This window comes from Leucoraja erinacea, chromosome 13 (assembly GCF_028641065.1).
Source record: "Leucoraja erinacea ecotype New England chromosome 13, Leri_hhj_1, whole genome shotgun sequence".
Lineage (NCBI taxonomy): Eukaryota > Metazoa > Chordata > Chondrichthyes > Rajiformes > Rajidae > Leucoraja > Leucoraja erinaceus.
The window spans coordinates 11,371,061-11,390,887 of NC_073389.1; the positions used below are offsets into that span (position 1 = coordinate 11,371,061).

At 38.8% G+C, this 19,827-nt stretch overlaps 1 protein-coding gene across 4 annotated transcripts; it reads left to right on the forward strand.

Annotated features, from left to right (window-relative positions):
* Positions 1-326: 326 nt before the first annotated feature.
* klhl15 (kelch-like family member 15) lies at positions 327-19,375 on the forward strand. Of its 4 annotated transcripts, none has more exons than XM_055644459.1 (5): positions 382-399; positions 2,783-2,904; positions 2,997-3,138; positions 8,839-9,550; positions 15,127-19,375. In XM_055644459.1, coding segments are annotated over exons 3-5 (1,824 nt in total). In that variant the 5' UTR covers positions 382-399; positions 2,783-2,904; positions 2,997-3,136; the 3' UTR covers positions 16,237-19,375. The 4 variants fall into 4 exon arrangements, with proteins under 4 accessions (XP_055500432.1, XP_055500434.1, XP_055500435.1 ...); XM_055644460.1 differs by having other exon boundaries at positions 2,997-3,098; XM_055644457.1 differs by lacking the exon at positions 2,997-3,138 and having other exon boundaries at positions 327-399.
* Positions 19,376-19,827: the final 452 nt, after the last annotated feature.

A 19,827-nucleotide genomic window follows, 5' to 3' on the forward strand; every position in this document is an offset into this window, starting at 1 on the left:
CTACAAGTTCACTTCATCAGCGTGAACGTTTCTGATGGGCGTCTGTGTGGCATTCCCCAGGGGATTGTGCTGCGGAAGCGAACACTGACCGGAGATCTCCCTCCCGAGGCAGCCGGCAGCCTGTTGACCGCTCCGGCCCCCCGCGGCCGCTCGCTCGCTCGCTCCCTCCCTCCCTCCTCCCCGGACTCGGGATCCCGCTTCCCTTCCCTTCCCTCCCGGGCCCCCGCGGCCGCTCGCTCCCTCCTCCCCGGACTCGGGCTCCTGCTCCCCGCCCCGGGCCCCCGCGGCCAAAGATCCTATTGGGGAGGAAGATGCCGGCCCGGAAGCGCTTCTTGTTTTGGTCGGGCTGCCGGAAGTGACGCGAGGCGGAGCGGGTCGGTGGAGGAGAAGATGGCGGCGGTGGGTTGGAGCTGACACTCAGTCCGGGGGGGGGGCCTGGGGGGGGGGGAAAGGGAGGGAAGGAACGGCGTTGGCTTCATTGGCGGTCAAGCGCCAAGTGAAGCCGAGCGTGGAGAGGGAAGAAGGGGCGGGGGGGGTACAAGAGCGCAGGGATAGCCCCTCATGGTCCGCGGTTAGAAGGAGGGTCGCGTTGTGTGGAGGAGCGGCGGCTACTGATGTTGGTGAGTGGGGTGGAGGGGAGCCGGAGCCGGAGCCGGCGGCATCCACCGGGCAAGTGTTGCTCTTTTCACCCTAAACCCTTAGTGAAACGGGATTAAGGTGCCCTTCTTTTCATTCACAACGCCGCATCGTTTCACCTGAAGAAGAAAGAGATTCGAGGAGGGAAGGGAAGGGGAGGGATGTTAAACGTGGTGACAAGTTTTTTTTGATAAGCCCCTTCGCCCTGACTCCGGTTGTGTTGTACGTATTTAAAATTAAACTTTGTTGAGGTCGACCATTGAAGTATTTTAAGAAATAAGACGCTAGATTATAACCGAAGCTAGCGTTTTATTTCTTAAAATATCCCAAGATCAAATAACCCCGCTAGCACGTGTTTATTTTGAATGAGTGGGATTTAAACCATAAGTGATCGCCACAGCGTTTAATAATTTTCAGAAAAACATGAAAAGATTTTGAAGACCGGTTGTGAATGGTTAGGCTATGATATTTCCCTTTGCTATCATGAAATACACATCCTGGGACATAGCTTTTCACTGTACCTCGGTACATGTGACAATAAACTAAACTGAACTGTTATATCACAACGATAATTGCTAGACTGTAACCTTTCTCCCCCCCCCCCCCCCCCATCCATTCCAACAATCAGCCTGAAGAAGGGTCCTGACCCGAATCCTCACCTATCCTTGTTCTCCAAAGATGCTGCCTAACACAGCAGTGATGATCCTGCAAGTTTCTCGAAACGTATTAAGACACGTCATGTAAATCCCAAATGCCCTTGAACATGGCATTGGTTTTTTTTTATAGTGTGGATACACATAATTATTGTCGGCATACTGCTTGCATTCTTTCTATCATGTCTATAGGAAGGTTAAAATGGTGGTCATGTAGTGTTCATTTTTCAATTTTCTTAATGATCATGAGTAAGCCAGAACTTTTATTAAATGACTATTAAATACAACTGCAAACAATGAAGAATGTTAGATGGCAATAAGCTGAATTGGCATAGCTTGAGTCAGGTGACTCATTTTTTTCTTTAGGAAACATACAATAGTTTAAATATATGCATCAAGCATATTAACAGTAACAATTAACAGTACGCAACTCAGCTCCTCAGCCTATTCCCCAATTTCAATGAAATCTGTTTGTAAAGAGGAGGAACAAGGAATTGCAGATGCTCAGTTGGTACCAAAGATCCTATAGCGAGCAAGATAATCCACTTGGCGAAAAAGACGTAGTACGGTCATGGGCAGATTCATGGGTAATTTAAGACCCCGTTTCCGTAACCAGCTTCAGTCTCCGCACCAATGATCCCATAGGATAATAGTGCGGAGACAGAAGCCGGTTACGGAAACATCCTCGTAAAAATAAAAAGTTATTTGGTAAAAATCTTCTCATTTTCAGAATTTTATTAACCCAAACTGATCCCCCGCATTGTTGATTACACTGCGGGTCGAGTCCAGTCCGGTTACGGAAATGGATGAAAAAAAGGCCCAGGTTCCGTTCCGCTGCGTACTACACGTCAGCCCATTGCATTTAGCAGCAGTGGTCTATCTTGCTCCGCTATAGGATCTTTGGTTGGTACGGCAGGATCTCTGGAGGACATGGACAGGTGACGTTTTAGGTCGTGACCCTTCAGACTGATTGTAGTATGGGAGAGAAAGCTGGAAAAGAGGTGGGGTCATCTCACGTTTGCTTTTGGCCTCAACTCCATGTTCTTGCCTAACGCTGATAACGTTTCGCCCCCTACTTATCAAAAACTATTAAACCTTTGTCTTCAAATATTCAAAGAAGTTGTCTCATCAATTTTAAAAGGATGGCACCGTATGTTTTAACTGGTTGGTAGTTCTGCATCTGGATATCATAGCTTAACGACTTTTAAGACTCTTGAATATTGGTTACAGATTGGCTTGAGTTTCCATGTGATTTTCATTTTAGTTGATCAGCTTCCTACTCTATTTCATTTCTAGATAAGGGAATAAAAAGGCACATAAACAAGGTTATCGAAATGTCTGTAACCCCAAGTATGAAACCCGTGGTAAGGACAAGGGGAAAAGAATAAGTTGCAAAAGCATGGATATTTTTCTCTGTAGTAGGAATCATTAAAACCTAGCATTAAACTAAGAAAATATTTGCAAACTTACTTTAATTTACTCTTCCAATGCAGGAGCCGTTTGCTAGCGTGGAGCCTCTTTTAGGCAGGAGCACGGGACGGTCAGGTCTGAGGACCCCGTCACGAATTCTGTCAATGTCACTACCCACGCCAACAGACAGTGCACCTCCAGCAAGGTGAGATAACTATGCTGAATGAGAATGGTGTGTCTTTACATTACTAGCAGTCCTGGCACAAACTGATTATTTACTGCTTGCTCTTGTGGCAGCTGGAATCCATGGCTCTGTAGATGCTGTTGCCTTGCTCCACCTTGGATAGTCCTTTGGGATTGAGGATGACTTGCTACTCAGCTCCCTGTGGTTAACGTGAGGTGATGAGAAATCAAGTAACTGCAAATAACATGATTCAATGTATGTGGGTTTTTGTGTATCAAATGTGAATACGTGTAGCATTTCTTAACTTTCTGACCTCTTTTGAGTCCGTCAACGACAGATGAAGATATGGAGGTCAAAGATTAAAAATACATTCTTTCTGTTGATTAATTCCTGCAGAGATCAGATGTTGTATAAGAAAATCTGGGAGCATCTATTTATGTCATTTGTTAGTTTGTAAAAGTACCATCAGATGTTTTCTTTTGGGGGGACGGCATCAAAGTGATATCATCTTGGGTTTTTTTTCTCACCCATACTACGTTCCAGGGAAGAGCGATGGCTAAAACATTTAAAACAGAGAATGAAAGAATTGTTCTTGGCCTCTTCGAGACAACCTAGTCTTAACGTCTCTGTTAGGATGGTGTCATCTTCCAAATTCATGCTAACTTGGGCGCTGGCAAAATGTGAAGAACTAGACAAACCCTGCAGAAGAATGCAAAATGTTTTGCAAGTAGGCTGGTTAACAAATAGATGATTTTATTTAGGAAATAAAAATCATTATAGCCAAAAAGTGCTAAAAATACTAAAATTTGCTGTGAATTTGGAGAGCAGAGTATATCTTTCAAATAGAATGGGGAAAAATCATAGGGCACAATGAATACTGGCTTTGGAAAATTTTGAAATTGGGCCCTTCATTGCCAGAGAATTGTATTGGACATTTGGTGAGACTACATGTGAAACACCAGATACAGTTTTGGTCTCTTTATTTCAGTAAAGATATACTAACCTTGGTAATTGTGCAGAGGGTTCAATAGATTGATTCCTGGGGGGGAGGCGTTATCTTCTGAGCTAGATGAATATACTTGACTGATAGTATGAGAGTTTAGAACAACAAAACCTAATATTCAGAGGTACCTTGACAAGGTTGGTAATGAGAGAACCTCTCCCTCAATGTCAACAAGGCCAAGGAGATTGCGATTGACTTCAGGATGCGAAGCAGTACACACACCCTAGTCTACATTGGCGCCAAGGAGACATGGTCATTAGCTTTAAGTTCCTAGGATTAAATATCACCTGTAGTTTGCCCTGGACCAGCCACATCAATGCTATGGCCAAGAAAGCACACCAACGCCTCTACCTCTTTAGAAGGGTTATGATGTTTGGCATGTTCCAAAAAACGTTCGCTAACTTCTACAGATACTCTTTAGAAAGCATCTTATCGGGATGTATCACAGCTTGGTTTGGGAACAGCTCCAACCAAAACCACAAGAAATTACAGAGGGTTATGGACAAAGCCCACACCATCTCACAAACAAGTCTGCCTTCCATTGGCTCCATCTACTCTTCACTCTGCCTTGGTAACGCCACCAGCACAATCAAGGACCAGTCTCATCCTGGTCACTACCTCTTCTCCCCTTTCCCATCGAGCAGGAAGTACAGAAGTTTGAAAATGCACATGTCCAGGTTCAGGACCAGTTTTTTTCCCAGTTGTTATCAGGCAACTGGTCCTCTCATCAGGTCTTTAATCAGACTTCAATGTTATATCTTTGCTTTAAGTGTTATACCCTTTTTCTTTTATCTGTGCACTGTGGGCAGCTTGATTGTATTTATAGTGTTTTCTTTGTTGGATAGCACGCAAACAAAAGCTTTTCACTTTACCTTGGTACATTTGGCAATGATAAACTAAACTCAATACTTGCTAGAGGAATCTAGAATGAGGAAATATACTCTCAGGATGAAGGGACAAGCATTCAAGAAGGGACATTCATTGGGACTTGTGAAATATTATTGTCAAAGCTAAGAGATTTTTGAGCTGTAGGGGAATCTAGGGAATCAGGAATTGGGGCCAACAACCAGATTAGCCACAAACTGATTGAATGGTTAAATTGATTTGGAAGAATTCTTCAATTTTTCTAGTACTAAAGCAAGATGATGCCAAAATGACATGGGATCATTTCAAAAGTGTATGGTGCCAATCGTTCTGTGCAGCAGGTTGTAACGGTTTTGAAGACATTGAAATACCAAATATCATTTTACAGGGATGAGGTAATGGTGTAGTGATGATTAAAATGAGATAGTGTTCTAGTGACGAGGTTAAGGTGGTAACCTTCTAGCTCCAATGAGGTATGTTTTATTGGATGCATTGTGAAAGTTTAAACACTTGTGATTTAGGCAAATGTTATAGTTACTACTAGAACATTTGGGGAAGGCCATTTTTTACACCCAGATGGAATAGGATATTAAAATGCCTACTGAATCGAAGTTATTAAATTTCACAACGATTAATTTCAGGAAAAAAAATAGAATTCAGATCAATACTGATGTTTGCCTATAGTTGCAATGATCCAAATGACCACTTTTCATGCAGAATATTTATGCATGCAAAGCACAAGTCAATAACCTGTGTAAATGCTAGACATCAATTTAATCTTTAAAGAACACTTAGTTTAATCGTAGGATACATATTTTTTAATCTGTGTTCTATATTGTGAACTTTATGATAATTGCTAATTGATGCAGTATTGAAAGCTTATGATGAAATGATGTTAATATACTCCAAGAAGAACAACTATTTCCTAGCTGGGGCGATCCACATTCTGTTTCCTGCCCTGGTTAGAAGAGAGAACCCTAAGTTTTTCATAGCTGCTGAAACATCAGTTCTGAGATCACCCGTTTGAAGGAGTTCTCATCAGAAACAGACACATTTCAACTGTAACAATCCATTTTGAACAGGTTTGGAGATCAAGATGTAACTTTGAATTGTGCGACTTGTTTTGCAGTAGAATTAATGGAATAGTCGTTAGTAATATTCTGGAGTTTAGTAAGATGTATATAAAAGTTTATAGTTTTAGGCCTTATTAGAAAACTTTGCTTCTCTTGATGTAAAAATGTACAGTTTATCACTGTTCAAGCCATTGCTTTATTTGTTTGTGATGTAGCAGCAAAGAAAGTACTCGCCTCCTTTAAGAAAGCAAACATGGAAAAAGCAATGAAGATGATTTGGTAAATTAATGGATGGAAGTTGAGATCAATTCATTTCTGAAGCTAGCCAAAAATACCACCTTGCTTTTTGCTGTGCTTGCTTAGGATAACAACTGTTTAATAATTAAAATTACAGTAAATTTGCTATTTTCTTTTCAGATGAAGCAGTGTTTGTTGTTTGTCAGTTTAGGATCAAACGTTTTTTTTTTTTTGGCTCTTGGTAAATTGCAATCTGTATTTTTAAATTGCCATTGCACGCTCCCAACATTTGATTACTAATATTCAAGTTTAAAACTGAAATATTAATGCATTATCGAAACATAACATTTTCTTTACACATTTAAAAGTGTCGTAATTCACAGATTTTGGTACTGGTCTTAAATCCTAGAGAAGGTACACTGCTTTCTGCACCAACTGGAACATTGAAACGTTGGGAACTGCAGGTACTGGTTTTGGAAAAAGAGGGACACGGTGGTGCAGCGAAAGAGTTGCTGCCTTACAGCGCCTGAGACTCTGGTTCGATCCTAACTACGGATGTTATCCGTATGGAGTTTGTACGTTCTTCCCGTGACCTATGTGGGTTTTTTCCGGATGCTCCGGTTTCCTCCCACACTCTGAAGACGTACAGGTTTGTAGGCTAATTGGCTTGGTTAAATTGTAAATTGTCCCTAGTGTGTGTAGGGTAGTGTTAGTGTGTGGGGATTGCTGGTTAGGGTGGACTCAGTAGGTGGAGGGTTTGTTTCTGCACTGTATCTTTAAAATAAACTAAACTCAGTGGTCCAGGCAGCATCTCTGGAGAATATGGATAGGCAGCGTTTCCGGTCGGGGCCCTTCATCAAACTGATTCTTTAGACAGGCACAATTAAAACGTTTGTCTGACTCAAGGAATGAATTAAAGCGTAAATTGCAGATCTGAAAGTTCCTCATTTCATAACTTAATAGCCTTAATGCATGGCTGTACTGATAATTTCCATAGGGTCAGCTAAATAATTGGGAAACCTGTGTCAAGCTTAAAATCTTATTAACTTTCAATTGGAATAGCTGGCCAGAATCAACAGCTTTAACTAAGTGTGTGATACTGATATTCGGCCCTTTTCTTGCTGTCTGGTAAGTTTGCGAATTGTGATTGAGATTATGCTGAAACTGTGAAACTTACCTCAGCTGGGACTCCAGCTTTATTGCCATTCTTTAACCACCATTTTAGAACTGTGCAGATGTCAACACTGAGCTTAACCACTGTGCTCAGTGAGTGAATAGCCAACCATCTTGCAACTGAAGCTCATATGTGCCCATAAGAAGAGGAGGCAGAGGATGATCTCCATGTCAATGTTAAAGAAATAAATTACTAAAAGACATATCTTAATGTTTGTGGGAAGGGAGCAAGGGCATGGCATAAGCATGCCAAAGATAGGCTGCAGAGGGGCATGGAGGTCCTACCAAATTTAGCAGCAGGTCATATTAATTATTGTTTTTTATGCTCCTGTTCCCCACTTGCCAGCAGGCCTGATTGGGGGAAATGGACCAGAAAGCAAACAGTAAAAACTCACAACTAATGGGAATCTGCAGCAGGCATAGAATTGGGTGAGGAAGGATCTTCCACCAGGTGTGGTGATGAGACCAGAGAAGCAAACATCTGCTAGATTTGGGTGTTGTGCCAATCCCTGGGGACATTTCTTCAGCCGGCATTACATTTCAATGCTTGCTATACATCTAAGGAATTGAGCCTTGGTAACATTACAATGGTGTTCTTTTTTTCTTCAATGGAAGCCCCCAAGCTACCTGCAGCTAGCCAGAAATTGGTTGAGGTTGCATATTATCTATTTATCATTTTGTCTCTGATTCTCTCCCATCTTTCAGTCGGGGGGTTGGAGATTTTAGCACCCGAGTTTCTTTTAGTAAACTACTGATGGGGATTTCAGGAGAGTACAGTCGTCGTAGTAATTCAAAGGAGCAATTAAATAATTTATGTGTAGTTATTCAGGATATTTTTGCATTCTAGCTGCCCTTTTGGGATGTATTCTATAATTACTTTTCAGTACATCAAGAAAGGCACATGGTACATGTCCTGGGTGAAATATCACTAATGTCAACATGTAGGGTTCATTGTCACCACCCCACTAGTAATCTGGAGAGTACACAGGCACCTTATCTGATCTTCATTATCATGTGATTGATTTAAATAGAATAAATAAAATTATTTTGGGTGTTGAAATATTCCATTGTGGTGCTAAAATTGTGAATACTATAAACATACTGACAGTGAACACTGTCTATATTGATAATGAGCCATCTGAATACAAACTGGTGATGGCACTGAAATGAGCATTAAACCTGCTAATAACAGCGATGACAAGTACTTTCGATGCAAACTGATGACAATAATGAACTGTTGATGAAAACTGATGTTACTCTTAAATTTATTTTGATGTTTGGCAATCAAATTAGTTGCTGACATTAAGCCAATGAGAATTGTGGTTTGATTATGTTTAAAAACATTTCCTACTTTAATTCTGTGCCATGCTACAGTATTCAATTAATGTAAAGCACCTAAAATGTAATGATTAACTTAAATTACTAACTATTACCACTACCTACACCTGAAATGTAATTACTACTGCAGAGGTTTCAAAGAATACCATGGTTTATAATGTTCTCTGAAAAAAAGGGGAACTCGGGTAAGCCAATAATTCTATAGATTCCTTAAACATTTTATTTCACCTTGATGCACATTAATATTCAATGTTTTGTCTGTTTCAGGGTATTAATGGCAGGAAATGTGGATGTGTACAACTCTTCTGTTCATGACTCCTGTGTATCTTCAGGGTTTAAAACCCTATACGAGGAGGGATTATTATTTGATGTCACCCTAGTTATTGAGGATCACCAGTTTCAGGCTCACAAGGCACTGTTGGCTACACAGAGTGACTACTTTCGAATAATGTTCACAGCTGACATGAGGGAGCGGGACCAGAACAAGATTCACCTTAAAGGACTCACTCCAACAGGCTTTAGTCATGTCCTACAATTTATGTATTATGGCTCCATTGAACTGAACATGAGCACTGTCCATGAGATCCTCCAGGCAGCCATGTATGTCCAGTTAACTGAGGTGGTGAAATTCTGCTGTTCCTTCCTGTTGTCAAAAATCTGCTTGGACAACTGTGCAGAAATCATGCGACTTTTAGATGATTTCAGTGTTAATATAGACGGTATCCAAGAACAACTGGACAAGTTCCTGCTCGAGAATTTCGTACCACTCATGTCCCGAGCTGATTTTCTGTCGTACCTGAGTGTTGAGAAGCTCTTGACATGTTTGGAAAATGATCAACTGAGCCGATTCCCAGAGATTGAGCTCTTTGAGGCAGCACAGGCCTGGCTGCGACATGACAGAAGCCGTTGGAGGCACACAGATGCCATTGTTCAAAATGTCAGGTTTTGTCTGATGAATACAGCAAACGTTTTGGAAAAGGTTAGTATGTTTGAAAGCAGTAACCAAGTCACAGCGCTGGGGCAAGACCATTGAGTGCTGTGAGGAAATGATCAGTCACGACCCATTTACTCTTTGCTTTAGTTAGCTTGATTTATTATAATTAGCAATTAGTCTTTGCCGCATTTCACTCTTTAGCTAGTGCTGATTATAAAAGATATCATGGTGATGGAATGTGAAGACTTTTTTTGATGAAATCTAAGAATATTGTTTAAAATGGTCCAGCATTTTATAACATTGATTTCTGAGTCATGTTCTTGGGGAGGCAGATAGATTTTTTTGAATGGTACTTCAGTGTGTTTTTATTTCCTAGTTTTTATAGCAAATGCTCAGCTTTTTATCAAGCTGGAAGGATTCCCATTTTTGATCCATTCTTGGTTGTGAATGACAGTACAAATGCCCTGGTTTATTGAGAAGTGAATTCTAGCAAGCCTTTTGGCCACTGATATTTTTAGTGCTTTGATATTTGATATTTTCGCTACTTGGAACTGGTATTGAAGTAATTGGGTGTTTATCACCTACATTTGGAAATATGAGCCAGTATAATGTGGAGGTAAAGACAAATAAACAATTATGGGCTAAGAGTCAGAGAATCGGTTCACATGAGTGATAATTGAATTATGAAATCTATATTAAAAAAATAGGCTTTTGGCTTTGGTTGGTTCATCTAGATTTGATGGATTACTGGCATTTAAGCTTTTTGTGAAAGCAGTTGAACTAGAATTAATGTTCTAATTTTTCAAAACCGCATTGCTCTATAATAGTCATTTCATCTTTATTCTTCTGTAGTTTGGTGACATGGGGCACCTCCGGGAAGTGAGCTCTTTTATGTTTATTTCTTATTTAAACTTAAATCTAGCAGCCTTTGCAAGTGTCACCATTTTGAACATTAACTTTTGCCAAGCACATCTACTTTGAAACGGTTTATGGGGAAGCTGTTAACAAACTGTAGCAGCTACTGTATGTGTTTATCAGTCTCGTGAATTCAGAAGAATCAAGTTAATCTACATGCCCAAAACCTTTGAATTCAGACTGGGATCTTACAGGATCTGAAAGGAAAATGCACCTTGCTTTGAATTTATTCCAATCTGTGCCCACACAATTTAACATAATTCCACTCATCAAAAACAAAATGGCGTTGATTATAACTGCAAATGTAAATTCAGCTGAAAGGTACAATAGAGCTCACTTAAGGTTTACTTTTCTGTTTGTGCTAGGTGATGCATTTCTTACAACCAATTGGGTAGCTTTGCTGTGGATTTTGAGAATTGGTTTGTTGAATGTGCTTTTTCCTTTCTCCTCCCTCCTTTTGAATTGTCAGCGACGTGCATTGTAATTGGAGGTAGGCTGGGAGAAAAGGCCTGCTCTTGCCGTTCTTCCAACTTTCCAACCCCAGTACACTTCCCTTAGCACCTGAAGCTAACAGTTCTAAAGATCCAGCCTGGTGTAAAGTTTTCTATTCCTCAAAGATAACCAGTTGATTCATAAATGTTATAGTATCTTCTGCCAACCTTTTTTTTTTTTTTTTTTTTTTAATCAACCTTCATCAGCCGTGGTCAGTTTGAGTTTTGTAGTCCAGACAAGACAACTTGACTTGTGCAACTTGGGTGACTGACGGGGTAGTTTTGGGTAAAATCTGGTGTTAAATTAATTAATAGGTGCAACATAAAAAGCTCAGTTTGGTGCTTCAGTGTTACATTTAATAGTTTGTTTGATAATGACATGTACCCTGTTGTCTTTGAGCTTTGAGCTTTTTGTACCCATTGATGCAGCATCAAACACTGAGCAGTGTGACTGCTTATCTGCAGAGAGTAGGATCTGCTACTTATTTCCTCATTCTAAGCAAAACTATTGGAGAGTATTTGGATCAAAGCTAGAATTCATACGAGCAAAAGAGACTTGGGGTTAACGCCAATTCACGGTAGTTATCAATGGGTGTTACCTGTTACCTCTGCTATTTTTGCAAGATTTGCTGATTTGGTAAGGCGAAGGAAGCAGAATAATGATGCTCATGTTAGCGACTGTAATTGTCATCCATCTTGTATGTGAAAATGTACACTTGTGATATTGATATAATTACAGAAACTTTCTTGAGCAAAAGAGATGTTTTATTGTTTTTGTTTGGTGTTATTATTTGGGGGAGGGAAAGGGACAGGACACACACTTTTACTCTAATACAGCTCACCTTTTGCAGTAATACACCAGCCGTGTGCCGTGGACTGATACTTCCAGCACACAACACAATGTGGAGAGCAATTATACTGGGGAAACCATCCTAGCCTGTAAGTCTTTGTGCATTTATTTGTAAATAAAATGCAAGCTGTAAGAATGATCAGAGAGCACAATGATTTGCGCAAACTAATATAATTGGCCAGAGGTTTGCGGAAGAAAGGCATAAAGCCATAGTCTTTAAATTTAGATCTTCTATGAATCATAAAGAAGGATTTTATTTCTGTTTGATTTACTTTTCTTCGCTACTCCAGAATTAATTAATTAACAAGGAGAACGATTTCCTTGTGGTGCTGTCCAGATAGCACATGCCAAACGTAAATTCTATCCTGCAGTTTCACTTTGACTAAATTTACTTTTAGTGGGCGTTACTTAATGGTGTGTTTAAAACTGGGCTTATTAAAAATACGTCTTATTAAATGTGTTTTTCCTTCCACACATACAATACTTCAATTTAGTTGGGTCAAGTCAAAATAAAAATAAAGCACAACCAGAGCTGCCTGTGTTGACTGAACATCCTAACACTTTTGCAATCAAGTCTTTACAAGAATTATATTACTACTCATTCAAATGGACCAAAATTACATACTACAGCCATTAGCAATTCAAATATTCGGACATTTTACTTTTTTCTGTTTTGCATCTGTGCTAAGTCAGGATGATGTGCTTCATTGTTCAATCTTTACCATGGCTCTATTAATTTCCTTTCATTGTAGATGCCTGTATTGTAAGTATTATATTTGACCTATTTCAGTGTAAATCTGGTGAAAACCAGCAATACCAGAGGCAATGTTTTGCTATTAGAAGTGTTGTGCTTTTTAACCAGTGAAGTAGATTGGTTACTGATTTGCACTTTTATAGTTTTGTTTTCACCTTATTGTTTTCATCATCGCACCCCATCAAAAATCAACTGTGCTTCTATTGTGAACAGTCGTATTAATCTAGGGTTTTGTCGACTCGGGTGTACTGGTACTTATTTGTATGGTTAAGTTCTGAAGCCAGGGACATTAGGGATGTCTTGGAGTTGAAATAAAGGATCTTGATAAATCAGTTTCAATGTGTTTTGTAAATCGAAGACTTAAAATGACTTTTCCATGATCTCCTTTAGATTCCATGCCGGTAAATGCATCTGAGGTGATGGTTAAATTTCTTCTTTGTTTTCTTTTATCCTCTAAATGTAATCCTTTACGAGGGTAGCATATTTTGTGACCCATCCTTTGGTCCATTGGGGTTTTGGAAAACTTTAAACAAGCCAGCGATTGAATGTTCCACGGTTCTGTTCCAACTTATTTTTGTCCAAAAGTAGACTTTATCTGGGCCCTGACCTTTCAGATGGAGAGTAATGGTTGGGACGTAATTGTGCTTCTAAAATTGGTATTGTGCAGTGGCTGTCACTAGTAAGCTTGGCATTTAATGCCCTTCCCTGGCTATCCAGGAGAAGGTGGTGGTATGTCCTTAATCCAAGTGGTGAAAGTATGGAATCTTTACCCAGTGACAATAAAGTAAGAGCAACATAATTTCACAATACAAGGGGTGGGGGGTGGGGGGTGCTTTATGTAAAAACTAATATTTAAGCATGGTGTATAAATATGCAACACGAGTAAGGAGTTTACCAAAATATGAAATAATTAATTTCCACAGGCTCGGTTTCTTGAGCCAAGAGATAGGGAACATCAATCACTGTCTCAGTTTTTATAAATATCAATTTGTCTTTGCTGTAAGCTATGAGCACACGGACATCGGGTGAGGGTGGGTAATAAGTAAACTGATGTTGATGTTTGACCGTTTCTGCAATCTCGCTTCAAACCGAGAGGGATTTTGGGAGAGCTGCTGGTGTCAACAGTCTATCAGCCTGATTTCAATTAGGAGGAGAGGGGAAATTGATATTGTCCCATCTGTAGTTGGACTTGTCTGTCTTTATATGGTTATACGTTGATTGATTTTATGTTTTATATATTTTCAACAATGAGTTTGAACATTGAGTGTTAATTTGCAAAAAAAAAATGCCAGCCAGGTGGAAAATCTGCCCATACTTACACATTTTCTAAAAAAGTTCCAAACTTATTAATTCTGCAATAATTTGAATAATAAAGAATTGTATAAAGTTCTGTGTTTGAATTTTGTATTATTTCTTGTTTTAAATAATTAGATTTAATGTGACTTGTTTTAAAACTAGTTCCTGCATTCTACCTCCGTTTGAGGGTTTTGGGCAGAGATTGCATTACAATCGCAAGTAATTTAAAAAAAAAAAGTTAAATGAGAAGTGCTGATTCATGCAAAAAAAAAAAGCAGTGGAAGTCCAATTCATTGTAATGCATTTTTCTATTTGTGGCCATTAGGTATCCATAACGTCAACAGGTGTGGGTTTTTTTTTTTTGCAGTGATCTAATCCCTTTCCCATAGATTTTGCACTGTCCTCAATATCAAAATGAAGTATTGTCCTGTGATCCTTGAAATATAAGCCTGAATCACTATCAATTTGAGCTTGTAGGGGAGAATTGTAGTTGTGTTTTAAAAAGAAAAAGGTTAACCTTGCATGAAAACAATTGCATTTTGAGCATCCCCAATTAAACGGCGATCCAGTGAAACACTTTTTCTTCTCGTTCAATTTTAATTATCCCAGGTTAAGTTGAAGTGGTTAGCCGACTGATATTTATTTATGGGAACATTTTCAACTTCATGGTGAATTGATAACGGAATAATAATATAAGAAGGCTATAAGTTAACAATGATATCAAACCATCAGTGTCCTGAGATTTAATCTAAGGCAAAGATATTAATCTTGATCTTTTATAACAGGAAATAATGATCCTGACATTAACATAAACGCATGTTGGGTACCACATCTGCTCATCATGATACATTTTGTGTTGTCAGATTTCAATTTTCCACTCTTGACTATTTTCATTTGTAAAGTAACAAAATAATATTTGCTTTCTGTGGTGGTTCAATGTTACCACACAGACTTTGGTGTAGTGTATGTATTGTGTAATTACTTTTTCTTTGGTTACTTAGGCACCATACTACTTGTGTACAGTTTATTCTGCATTGCTGTTGCTACCTAAAGTGTGAAAGCTGGATTGCAATGTTGATGAATTGAAATACCTCTTGGGTCTAGCCTAAAATGGTGTAGCCATGAAGCCTACACTTTTGGTGGATTGCTGTAATGTTCATTATTTGGACACCAATTTGCTATTTTTAAGCATTATAGCCATGTTTGGATTTTTAACCAGAACTGGACTGATTGCAGCAGGAGTGCATTATTTGTAGTTGATTCTTCCAATTTCTATCATTGTCACCATTTTATTATACCTTCTGATTTTTCTCAGGTAAAAACATCTGAATTTTATCGTTACTCACGGCAGCTTCGTTTTGAGGTTGAGCAGGCTTTAAGCTACTTTCAGAACATGAATCAGCAACCACTCTTGGAGATGAAGTCTAATCGCATTCGCTCCGCCAAGGCACAGACGGCAGTTTTTCGAGGGATGATTGGGCACAGCATGGTGAACAGCAAGATTCTTCTGCTGCACAGGCCCCGGGTTTGGTGGGAACTGGAGGGTCCACAAGTACCACTGCGACCTGATTGTCTTTCAGTTGTGAACAACTTTGTATTCTTGTTGGGAGGGGAGGAGTTGGGTCCTGATGGTGAATTTCATGCCTCATCCAAAGTCTTCCGGTATGATCCTCGACAAAATTCCTGGCTGAGAATGTCGGACATGTCTGTCCCACGGTCTGAGTTTGCTGTTGGCATCATTGGAAAATACATCTATGCCGTGGCAGGCAGGACAAGAGATGAAACCTTTTATTCAACTGAACGTTATGATATCACGCAAAACAAGTGGGAATTTATTGATCCGTATCCAGTTAATAAATATGGCCATGAGGGAACAGTTCTTAACAGTAAGCTGTACATAACGGGTGGGATAATGTCCTCTTCAACCTCCAAGCAAGTGTGTGTTTTTGATCCCAGTAAAGAAGGCACTGTAGAACAGCGGACGAGGAGAACACAAGTGGTTACAACTTGCTGGGAGAACAAGGCTAAAATGAATTATGCACGCTGCTTTCATAAAATGATTGCCCACAATGGGAAACTTTATGTTTTTGGTGGTGTGTGTGTAATTTTACGTGCATCTTTTGAGTCACAAGGCTGTCCATCAACGGAGGTTTATAATCCTGATTCTGACCAATGGACTATCTTAGCATCAATGCCCATCGGGAGAAGTGGACATGGCGTGGCAGTTGTTGAAAAGCAGATCATTGTCCTTGGCGGTCTTTGTTACAATGGTCAATACAGTGACTCCATCCTTACCTTCGATCCAGAAGAAAATAAATGGAAAGAAGATGAATATCCAAGGATGCCTTGCAAACTAGATGGCCTACAAGTCTGTAGCCTTTACTTTCCTGATTTTGTACTGCAGCATGTTCGGCGATGTACCTAAAGCATTGCTGAGGCTATATGACGCTAATTAACTAGGGAAGGGAAACCATGATTTTGTTAAAACATTTGGGGAGAGCAAATTATAGTATTGTAAAGATATTGCCCTTGAAAAAATAAGGTGCCAAAATAAATGCAATTCATAATGGTTTTTCTTTACAATTGATTTTAATTGGTCAAAAATCCACAACTGATATCAGTTTAATTAATTTTAATAAGGAAATTTACATTTCTATTACTTGACAAGTTGCCCATTCACTTCCTTGCACTCTGTACCATCGCTCAAGAGTTTACCAACTATGTCTATTTTAGAAATCTATTTATTAGGGGTTTCCTTTGTTTCTTTGCATTTTTATCAATAACTTTGGCCTTTTATCTAAAAATGTGAATTGCTACATCGAAAACAAATTTTATCCCTATCCTTTTACAGTCTTTATTTTATTTTAATTATTTAATCTGTGGTTGTACTAAAGATCCAACTCCTTGTTGCAAAAATAGTTTTGAAAGTACCTTGAAGTAAAAGCTGAAGATGGTGGAAACATTCAATTAGTTAGACGGCACCTGTGAAAAGGCATGCAGAGTTCATGTTTCAGGTTGAAGCCTTTCATCAAAGTCGGCTAAGGGAGAAAACAAGTTAGTAGTAGGTTTCAGAGAGAATTGTGGGAGGGATAGCTAGGAGCATGTCATCTTTTGTTCCGTTTCTCTCCCTCCGACTGCCCCTTCCAGTGACCAGGTTACCTCAAAGATTTATCCCCATAACAACTCCAGCTTTGCTTTTTCAGAGGGGTTCCCTCTGTCCTGTCCATCTGCTCTTTTTCCCTACCAATCCTCGTTAAATCGGCTTTCTCTCTTCCCCAGTACTGGCAAAGGGCCTTCAACATGAGATATCTCTAATCTCTATTTCCACAAATGCTGCCCGACCTGCTGAGTGTTTCCAACATTTCCTGTTTCCATTTCAGATTTTTAGTTTCTGCAATTTTCATGCAGAAAATTATTTTATTCTGCAAATGGTTCATTATTTTAGAGATCATGAGTCCAGGCTGATTTTTAAGGTGTGGTAGGACATTAAGGTGGGATCTACCAGCTGAGAGAATCCATTGATTGTTTTGTGAACATTAAAATCTTTTGAAGGAAGTGTTTAGTTTCTTCTTTTGTATAGTCTTGTGCTTTCCAAATTTAATCTTGGCTGTGCCCTTTTAATTTGGTGCAGTTTTTTTTGTCACTTTTATTTGTAATGTAATTATTTTAGTCAAGCATGGCTTTTAAATTTATTCCGAATGTTCTAGCTCCAACTACACAAACTAATTTAAGAAAGGGTTGCTGGGAAATCCTTCGCTAGGTCACTGCAAAGTCTTTTATTTGTTTAAATTTTATCATCTTTGTGTGAAATGAGGGTTTTGAAATGATAGGATAAATTTTCAGAAGAATTGCAGGAGTTGAGTCAATATTTCCAACGTGGATATGTGTGCAAATGAACTGTTCGGGTGGTGAAAACACTGGAAAGGAATCTTTCAAAAGGAAAAAAAAGTTCTGTTATAAGAACCATTTTTCAATGCATGTATATTTTACTATCATCTCCATGTAATCATTTATTCCAGAATGGACAGGAAACAATTTGCAGCTTTTCCAGAGACTGAAAATTGTATCTTGCACATTTGTAGTACTTTGTTTCTCTTTTATAATCTCTAAAACCTATTTAAAAAATATTAGACACGTTTACCATTTTAACTATCCTGGAAACCAAAAAAGCAAGTTGTTTAATTGTAAACATAAAATTGTAAAGGGACAGAAAAGTGTAAAAAGTTTGCTTTGTAAATACTGAATCCTATTTTTCACTGAGCGTAAAGCAATGCATTAAGTTTTCAAATGAAATGTATTTAGTTAGCTATAGTCTTGAAAATGTATGTGATGGAAATGTAGAGTATTTAAGAAAACCATGATTTATTATCTTAACATACCATTGTTGCAGCAATGAAGCCATCTACATTAAAGGCTGCTGTTGTAGGATGTCTTTGTAAACGAGCCACATTCATCATCCATGTCACTTTACAACATGTTCTAGTCTGTAAGTTGACCCTTGCAAACCACCACTTCTTGTTTTATGAATTCAATTTCCAATGATAAATGATCATCTTCTCGACAGCATCCATATGTAAATTATCATTTTTTTTGGGCACAATTTCCATACTGATTTTTTTTTTAAGTTGGAAAAACTGTAGGTCTGGCAGTGAAAGTCAACGTTGGGCCTCTGCTCTTCATCAGAACTATTTCTATCATCTGCAGTTTTCTTTCAATGTGTATACTGAGTAGCCTCATTTTTATTTGAAGCCAAAATAAATCTAGCTGACAAAAGATTGAAGGAAAGCATATTGTGGTGGGTAATGCAGTTAAACCAACCTGAAAATATTTAGACCTTGAGTCTTGCAGAAGTTTTTTGTGGGTAACGTGTTTGTGACTGAAAACTTGTGTACCAATCATGTCCCTTAGCGATTTTACAATCTTGCAGTAGACAATTTTGTGCATGGTTTTGGAAACTGACTGGATATTCAGACTGATGTCCCAGGGATTACAAGTGCCTGTATTTATAAGCTAAATCAGAGATTATGACCAGTCCACAAGGATTCATTTAGTACCTGGTTTTGTTCTTTGGGGTCATGGAAAGCACAGCAAGGCAAAACTTCTGTAATGACAAGGTCTTGTGCAAAAGGGAGGCGTTTGTACATTTGAAGCAGATCATTCTTGGAGCTTTTCAGTTAAAGTGCAAGAAGAATATTAGTTAAAATCCATAGCAATTTAGATTTTTGTTCTTCAATGTAAAGTTTACCATTCTCTGGCCACTGAGTCACTGACAGCTGCTCTGGTGTTGAACACCACCTATACCTGAAAGAACAGGTAGCAACATTTTCAATCTAAGGCAGACCCAAGTTGTAATGAATTTGCATATCTGATGGAATGTTCATGTGTTATTATTTATGTTAACTGATATCTTCACTGGCAGATGTGGACTCATTTCAGTAGAGTACAATATACTTCAAATACCCACTTAATCAGTGCAAAAAATATTTTGTGACTTTTTAGAGCTGAAGATATTTGTAAACAAAATGTAAAAAGTGTTAAATAAAAGAATTGTCTTTTAAAATGGACTAATTTCATGTGTCAATGTCACTCATTGGATAAGAAAACTAATCAATGGCTTTAATTCTGTAAACAGTAATTTGTGAAAAAAAATTCTGAAGATAGTATTTGTGGTTTTACCCAAATTAGTTTAAGGACACAATATGTTTAAATATGCTTGTATTTTTAAATAAGTAAATGACAGCACCCTAGATACTATATTGTGCAGTTATTTTCATATTGTAAAGGTCGACTGCTTGAAAAGCAATATACAGTTTGAATACTTGCAAAACTAGGCACTGGCATTCGTAGTGCATTGAGTAATTGTTGAAAAATACCAAGATTCCAGGAACGTTTGTGCAGGATTAGCGTGTAATGGGCACTTGAGTGAGAACTCGGGTGTGATGGGGGTGGGGATGAGGTGTGGGGGGGGAGGCTGAAAGTATGCTGTATGGCTCTGGTTTTGAATGTTCTGGAAAAT

What these genes read in the sequence shown, in the direction of transcription:
- klhl15 (XM_055644457.1), top strand. An exon ending in GACAGTGCACCTCCAGCAAG is followed by an intron (nt 2,905 to 8,838) that starts GTGAGATAACTA and finishes TGTCTGTTTCAG; the next exon opens with GGTATTAATGGCAGGAAATG. An exon ending in CAGCAAACGTTTTGGAAAAG is followed by an intron (nt 9,551 to 15,126) that starts GTTAGTATGTTT and finishes GATTTTTCTCAG; the next exon opens with GTAAAAACATCTGAATTTTA.